Below are 8,397 nucleotides of genomic sequence, written 5' to 3' on the forward strand. Positions count from 1 at the left end.
CCTGGTACCGGCTGTGGCCAAGCAGCCTCAGGGGATGGTGCTGACCAGGGAGGGGGAGTTTTGGAAATGTAAGCAAACGAGAGATGCTTTGAACAATTTGACGCCTATCTCGAGTCGTTACTTGCAGTTCTCAAGTAATCTGCTAGATGGCATAATGCTATAACAATAATAATGGTAATAACCATAATGATAACTATACACGGGTTGATTTTAATTCATCCGAACTCCAGAACTGATTTGTCAAATAATTTAAGCAGGCCTTTACATACCACACTGCACATGTACGTACCGCTTCCCTTTTGTTGAGCTTTTACTCAAACACTGACAAAGTGCTGCTCTCCACAACCTTGGAATTTCTCTTCTTTCTGGCAAAGGACATGATACATGACATAAGAAGCTAGAGCGACAGAGACCAACTTTCTCATTATGTCTGTGCCTGTACTCGAGCAACCCCAGCAAGAAATTACAAGACAGCTTCTTGTTATTCGGCTGCTGCGTGTAAATAAAGAGCAAAGCATTACTCATGCATAATAGCTTTTATACGCTGCAGGCTCTTCAGCTCTCAGAGCCGGACTAACCAAATCAAAGGGAAAATTATGTTGCAAGAGTGGAGCTCCTGCACTGCACGCCCTGGCCGGGAAAGCTGCCGGGGTTCGGGTTCTCCTGGAGTGTGCGGCCCCACAGTGGCCTTGAGATTTTTACCCTTTGGGGAGGTTTAGAGCTGCCGGTTCCAACACACCCCCCGGGCCCCCGCTGTCCTCTCCATCCTCCCCGCCTCGGGAGCGTGGCCACGGGTACGGCTCCCGTGGGGACGGAGCCGGACAGCAGGCGCGGGGGTCGCGCTCATCGCGGGCCGGGACCCCGCAGCGCCCTGCTCTCGGGCCCGGGGGGCAGCGGCCGGTGCTCCCGCTGGGGGCCGCGCTGCGCGGGGCCGGTGCGAGAGCGAATCCGAGGGGGGCCGGGCTGGCACCGCCCCGTGCCCGCCCCCAGCCCGCCCCACGGCGCGCCGGGGCCGGGGCCGGGACGCCGCGGCGGGCGGCGCAGACCGGCGGCGGCGGGCGGGAGGCGAGCAGCGCGCCGCCGGCTCGGCGGGCCGCGGGCAGCGGGCGCTCCGCCCTCGGTGCGCGGGGCCTCCCCTCTCCGCGCCCGCGGAGCGCCGGCGCCCGCCTATATCTACGACCGCGGCGGCCCGCAGCCCGCAAGGATGTGAGGCGGGCGGGCAGCCCAGCCGCCGCCGCCGCCGCCGTGGCATGCCCCCCCGCGCCCGGAGCCGTCGGCGCGGCGCCTAGCCGCGGCTCCGCGGGGCGATGCTGCCCTGGAAGCGGAGCAAGGTGGAGCTGGTGGCGGGCGAGGTGCGGCGGCAGAGCAAACCCAAGGGGTACGCGGTGAGCGTGCACTACTCGGCGCTCACCTCGCTGGCCCGCGCCTGCCCCGAGAGCGCCCTGCACCGTGTGGGCAGCATGTTCCGCTCCAAGCGGCGGAAATTCCGCGTGACCAGCGAGGACCCCACGTACACTGTGCTCTACCTGGGCAACGCCACCACCATCCAGTCCAAGGGCGAGGGCTGCACCGACCTGGCCGTCTGCAAGATCTGGAGCAAGAGCGAAGCGGGCCGGCAGGGCACCAAGATGAAGCTGACCATCAGCGCGCAGGGCATCCGCATGGCCCACGCCGAGGACAAGGGGCTGCGCCGGCCGGGCCACCTCTACCTGCTGCACCGGGTCACCTATTGCGTGGCCGACCCGCGCCTGCCGCGCGTCTTCGCCTGGATCTACCGCCACGAGCTGAAGCACAAGGCGGTGATGCTGCGGTGCCACGCCGTGCTGGTCTCTAAGCCCGAGAAGGCGAAGGCCATGGCCCTGCTGCTCTACCAGACCTCGGCCACGGCGCTGGCCGAGTTTCGCCGGCTGAAGAAGCGGGACGACGCGCGGCACCAGCAGCAGCAGCTGGTGGGCGAGCAGAGCATCCCGCTGGTGCCGCTGCGCAAGCTGCTCAACGGGCAGTGCTGCTACAAGCCGCCGGTGGAGCGGAGCCGCAGCGCGCCCAAGCTGGGCTCCATCACGGAGGACCTGCTGGGCGAGGAGCAGGAGGAGCGGGCCATGCACTGCGACTGCGAGGACATCCTGGAGGCGCTGGGCGAGCCCGAGGGCGAGCTGCTGCGCGCCGGCGCCGGCCGCGGCGAGGGCCAGGAGCTGGGCCAGCTCCTCCGCGACCTGGGCGAGCTCAGCCTGGGCAACGACCTGCGCTCGCTGCGCGCCGACCTCCGCGTCCGCCGGCTGCTCTCCGGCGAAAGCACGGGCAGCGAGTCCTCCCTGGAGAGCAACGGCCCGGACGGCGCCGCCCCACCCTGCAACGGCGCCGAGCAGCCGCCCCCCGGCGACCCCGAGACCGGATGAGCGCTCGGCCGCGCCGGGGGTCCGCGGGCCGTTCCGGGAGTGCGCGGCGCCGTCGGGGCGCGTCGGGTGCCCTCCGGTCCTTCCGGGAGTGCGCGGCCCCGCCGGGATGCACTGGGTCCCCTCCGGGAGCGCACGGCCCCGCCGGGCGCGCTGGGTCCCCTCCGGCCCCGCCGAGATTGCCTGGCCCCGCCGGGCCCCCCCGGGAGCTGACGGTCCTTCCGGGCTCCCCGCGGCGCCCCCGCGTCCCGCCGCATCCCGGGCAGCGGCACCGGAGCCGGGCCCCAGCGCGCCGTGGCCCGAGGAGGGGAGGCTGCCGCGGGCTGTTTACCTCCGGCTCAGCCCTTGAAGATCTGCCAAATTCCTGGAATAGCTTTCCCGGGGGAGGGCGGCGGGAGGGAGGTGTTGCACCTTGTTTACAGTCAGAAATCTCACATCCGAGAGGGCCCCCCCCCGCCGTTTTCTCCATTAAAGTCACTCCATTGTGCTGTCGTGTCCGAGAGGTTTGCACTGTTGTGAAGGTTCTGTTTTTTTAATTATTGTTGTTTCTAAGTTAGACCTTTTTTGGGGCCCCAGTCCTGTCCCCGGTCTCAGTGCTCTAGATCTTTTGCTGTGCAAAAGAAGACTCTACTTGTGGCTGTTCACCTGTACATAGGGAAATGTATGCAAATACATTTTGTTATTTTTAAGAACACCACCATTGCGATCTCCTCTGTTTGCACATACATGAAGAAAATAAAGATGACAGTAATTTAAAAGAAACTGGGGTCACTGTGGTGATCTGGCCTCTTGTGTGTGCATTCCTGTAAGGAAATGGGGGGCGGGGGGGGGGGGGAGGAGGAAGGAGATCCCATGGGATGTGTTGTAGCTGCAGGAGTTCGCTGCACAGAAAGGCCCTTGAAAACACTGGTCGCGATTCCTGAGCCAAATTGAAATCTTACCCTGGGGAAACAGCACCGGGGACTTAAGGTCTCATGAGACACACGGATGAGGTTTTCTTTCTGCAGCCTTTGATGACAGGGGCAGGAACGTGCGAGAAGCCTCGTGTCGGGGGCTCTGCCTGGATTGCAGGCTCAGCTCGAGCAGCCCTCACGGAGTTCGCATTCGTGCGCTGCTGCTGGAGCTGGTCTCCCCCAGCTCGCAGCGCCAGCCCGAGACAATTTCATAACCTCACCCAGGGTAAGCAGTGAAGTTGATTAGCCACGGGACTGCCACGGTATTTTTAGCTGTAAATCTGTTTGTAAGTGGCAGGCTCCCGGGGTAGTAGAGATATTCCGGTTTCATTTGTCCCCGAGTAGAGGTATCAATTAAAGGGTAATTAATCAGGCATTTCTGATGTCTAAATGTTTTCCACTCTGCTGCAATGGGGCGAGTTGCAGGAATGTCAATGAAAAGCCCAACCAGCTGCCAGGGCCAGGCCGCACTCCTTGTGCAAGGAGCCAGCTTCCAAACTTGTAAATACCTCATTAAAACAGATTGCAAAATCTGCCACCGCACCAGGGAGAAGCTTCTACCATTGCCTCAGCATGAGTCAGTCCGAGGAGGGCGGCACGCCGGGGTGGTTTGCATGGGAAGGGGTAATGGCGAAAGGGGGACTCCCCATCCAAACAGGCACCTTCCTGCCAAGGTCATGCTCAGCCCATAATGGGCAGCAAGATGCAGCAGGTGACTGTGGCCGCTGCTGGCTTTGTCACTGCTGAGATGTGCCTCGCAAAAGAAAAAGTGCATCTTGCTGCTCCTTCTCAGGCAAAGCTCCCTTTGCCTTTCCTGGGGAGAGAAGGGGCAGGTGATAAGGGGAAAATGAAACACCAGGGAGGCCTTATCCTGCAGTGCTTTCCCCAGGATGGGAGCTGCAAGGCTGCCTTGCTTACAGGGGCGCAAGTGCCCTAGGTCTATGCCCATGGCGCTCTGTCACTGCCTGCTGTCTCCTGGGGCGCAGGGAGCAGGTAGTACTTGGAGCAAGGCTGTGATACAGCACCCCAAGAGCAGGGCAATCCAGGGAATTCACAGGCTGGCTTGAGCTAACCCCAGGTGCTGAATGACCAGGAAGTGTTTGCTGTACATCCTCCATGTGTGCTTTAAAGGTGGTTAATGGCATTAGCTCAGTCAATTCCTTTCCTCTGTCCAGAAGAGCCATCGTGTCTGCAGCAGTAAAGAGGTTTTTGTTGCATTCGGGAACTGAAAGCATAATTTCCTGAGCAACACCAGAAGCAGCCAGAGCCTAAATCATTCCTACTTGAAGCCATATTCAGGGTTACTATGTAGTTTCCTTAGACTCCTGTACAGATCATTAGCTGTAAATGTAGGGTCCAAATCCTTTTGTGCCTGAGATATTTTGGTACTAGAGCCACTGGAGAAAAAAAAATCCCATACAGATATCTGCAGTGGTAGTGCAAGGTTATTATGTATGCTTAACTGCCGTGGCCCCTCTGTAGCAAGATGCATGGGCCTGCAAATGAGAGCATGTGCATATGAGGAGAAAAAAGGTCGTATTTTCTGCACAGCAAATTTAAGGAGCATCTTCCAGGATAAAGAGAGGAGGAGAGAGCGAGACCTTCTCTGCAATAGGTTTGAGTGAAGAGCTGAGCTGCTAATGATTTTCGTTTGAAACAAGTAGCTTCTTGCTGAGCTGAAAAGCCTACTGCTGGCTGATGGGGAGGCAGGCCAGGAGAAGCACAGGGCTTTGGGAAAGGCTTCTTGTGGGGGACACAGGCTGTGCTGCCTGCTGCGATGCCATTCTTGTCCCAGGCGCTGCTCCCATTGGTAGAGGACAGACTGTTCTGTGGTCTCTGCTCAGTGCTGAGGCTGCTCCTCGCAGACAAGGTGCAGCGTTCCCCATGGCATGGCGTGTCCCCTGCTCAGGTTGTAGGCAGAGATGCACAGTCCCCCGTCCGTCAGGCTCCATCCATCAGTGCTAAGTCAGCTTTACAGCTGGCAATGGTGAATCAGTCCCTGACACAGTTGAGGCGTGTGGGCTGCACAAAGAGCAGCTCAGCCCCTGGAACTGCTCTGTGACAGTCAGCAGCCCCATCCCACCGCTGCTTCCCAAGGATGGGTGTGCAAAGGGAGAGCAAAGGCAGCCTGATTGCTCTGCGGGTAGGTTTGGACCGTATGGGGAAGTCAGATGTGGGAGCAGATGTTTGCAGAATTACACGTCAAGTATTGCTATCTGCCACTGCTGCAAATCACTGCCCTGCTCACTGACACATCAGTCACGGCTTGGTGGGCCTCGGTCCTGCCTGGGCTCGGGCAGCTCTTACAGCATGGTAAGGTTGAATGCTGAGCTTCACACAGGTCTGATCTAGCAGGCAGCATGTGATGAATTGGCCGGAAAATATCCATAACAAATGATGTAACACCAGGAAAGGCAATGATCCTGCTCTACAGGCTTCAGCTTCTGGTCTCAATCTGGCACATAAGATGGATGCTTCGGCAGGGCAGCTTAGATACTGCACCAGGTGCCTGAGATTTTCTGAGCATGTTGTGGCTAAATACAGCATGTGATTATTCCAGGCAATAGTGGTGATTTCCAGAATATGAAGAGATTAAGGGGGAAAGAGCACCTGTTGCTAATACTATTTGTTCACTTTGTGTATTTCATGGTGTACTACAGACTTGCTCCTGCACATAGGTAATGAGACGGGGGGGGACGGACACAGAAATGTGGAAGTGTTTGCAGGATCCCACGTGCAGCTTCTTGTTTTGATCTTAGCATGTCCTTCTTCTGTCCTCACATCTTCCTCAGCCACAACAGGAAAAAATATCATTGACAACCAGAAAAATTAGCCGGTCATCAAGTGGAGTGAGCCAGGACACGGAGTGACTTTTAGCCCAGACTGCAGGACTGATTTAGATCCAGAATTATTTGCAGTTCGGTTTGGAGACATGCCCTGCATAGAGCACATCCAGTTTGCTGGGCCAGGGACAATGCTGCAGGAACTGCTGAGGGCTGCTTTGGGCTTCCAGGTGTGAGGTCTGGTCGTATGTCACCAGGTCAGTGGTGAAACCCTCTTGTTTTTGAGGTCTACAGGCAATAATACCCAGTACTGACTTACGGCTCCAGCCCCTAGGGCGGTTCCGAGTCACCTTCAGCACATACGCTGCGACTCATGCAGGAAGGCGTCAGGATTTCCTCCTCGACGGTGTGTTGGGGAAGAGCAGCTGACCTGTTCCACTGCTGTTAGTCATCCCTAAGACACCACAACTGCCCCATTTCCTAGTTCTTGGCCATCACACTGTATCCCCCAGTACTTAGTGGGAAAACACCCTAAATTTCAGCCTGCAAATTAGGTGCAGGGCAGGTCTCCTTCCTACCTTCACACCACCCAAGGGGGTGTGGGTGACAGCACTGCTCAGCCCCTGGTTTTCTTGGGCGAAGGTAACCAGGATCCCATTGGTGACCTGCGGTGCCTCAAGCAATGCGCAGCGCTGGCCGGCTGTGCCTCACCTCCCACTTCTGGAGCTGGGAGGAAAATATCCCTGTACTTCCAAGGCCAGAAGCAGCCCCGGCTCCCGCAGAGCTCATGTGCCATGAAGGCGGCTCCCCTTCCTCACCCCAGCCGCTGGTAGCAGTGGGGGCTGTTTTCCCCAGCAGCTGGAGGGAGATGATGTGCGGGGACAGGAATGCGAGGGCAGGCAGGCAGCCGGGGCAGGGCATGGACAGCGTGGGGTCCCAGAGGCCAAGCCGGGTCGGTTCATCTGCAGCACTCAAAGAGCTCAAAGAGCTCCACGGATGAACCGACCTGGCCTGGCCTCTGGGGTTCTGCTTCTCTCACAGCTCCATCACCCACCTCAGGCAAGGTGACACCTCCAGCTTGCTGGCTAGTGGCTAACAGAGGGCTGCGTCTTTGCTAATGCCCTGGAAGGTGCTTGCTGGAGGGGAGAGGGGGGGTAGGTGGAATTGGCCGCTGCTACGGCCCAGTGTGAAATCAAAGCTATGCATTCAAAGAACCATGACATTCCCCTTTGCCGGTGGGGGCTCTGCCTGGCAGGAGAGCTACAAAAACACATGGAAAAACAGTTATATAATGAAGGACATGGGCCCAATCCTGCCCTCAGCTCAGCAATGCAGCTCTGTAAGGAGCTGAGCTCCAGGCTGCAGCTGCCCAGGACCGTCCAGGATTTGGCCTTGGTCACTGCGCTCCATGCTGCTGCTGAAGGGTGGAGGCAGCGGAATGGCTGCAAACCGCTTTTTCCCAAGCTGGGAGATGCCCTGCGTGCTCAGCCTTGGTAAGCCAGAGCCCAGCTTCCATCTGTGGGCTTAAAACAAGTCCCATAGCAGGAGCTGGGCAAGGTCTGGGATGGAATAGCACAGAACTGCTGAAGGGCAGGGGCTGTTTGATGCAGGCATTTGGGCTTTCATGCTACTGTCCCAGGTGTTCCAGACATGGTGGTGGCACATATGGGGACACATCATCTGTCCCCACACCTTGAGCATGTCCTCAGCTCCATGGGAAGGACATGAGCTCTCCCCTCAAGAATTGGCCCCAGCAAAGGGCTGTTCTTAAAGAGCTTCTCCCATGCTCTCCTGCTGCAAAATGAGGGGCAGCTGGGCAGCCTGCCTCTTGCAGCTGATCCTGTTGCCACCCCAGACAGAGGGGTGACATGCTCATCATCATGTCCGGATCTGTAAATACCTGCCCTTTGGTGTGGGTACTCTGAAGACCCCAGGGGATGCAAGCGGATGCTCTGGGATGGGATTCATCACTCTTCCCATAGCACCGTGAAGTTGCACACAGTCTGCTCAGACGCATGAGCAAGTTAAACTGTGACATTAATTAGAGCTGACAGTGTTCCTGGAGGGAGCTGGCAGAGCAACAGCATGAAGCCATTGCTGCTGGGTCTGTGAGCAGAGCAGAGCTCTGCAGCAGGCTGGCCTGGGCATGCCACGGGCCTCAAGTCCTGCTACATTGAGCTCCTTGCCCATGCCAACTCCGGAAATCATGGTGGCAGGTACACCCTCAGCCCCAAGGGACAGGAGATGTGGTGCCTGAATCCAACCCTG

The 8,397-nt window shown here is 58.2% G+C and overlaps 1 protein-coding gene across 1 annotated transcript; it reads left to right on the plus strand.

Annotated features, from left to right (window-relative positions):
* The first annotated feature begins 1,065 nt into the window (after positions 1-1,065).
* FAM43A (family with sequence similarity 43 member A) lies at positions 1,066-3,155 on the plus strand. Its single transcript, XM_065674854.1, has one exon. It carries the CDS (start codon positions 1,308-1,310, stop codon positions 2,394-2,396), a length of 1,089 nt encoding a protein of 362 aa, XP_065530926.1. The 5' UTR covers positions 1,066-1,307; the 3' UTR covers positions 2,397-3,155.
* The last annotated feature ends 5,242 nt before the right edge of the window (positions 3,156-8,397 follow it).

The sequence above is a fragment of the Lathamus discolor genome, chromosome 3 (genome assembly GCF_037157495.1).
Source record: "Lathamus discolor isolate bLatDis1 chromosome 3, bLatDis1.hap1, whole genome shotgun sequence".
Lineage (NCBI taxonomy): Eukaryota > Metazoa > Chordata > Aves > Psittaciformes > Psittacidae > Lathamus > Lathamus discolor.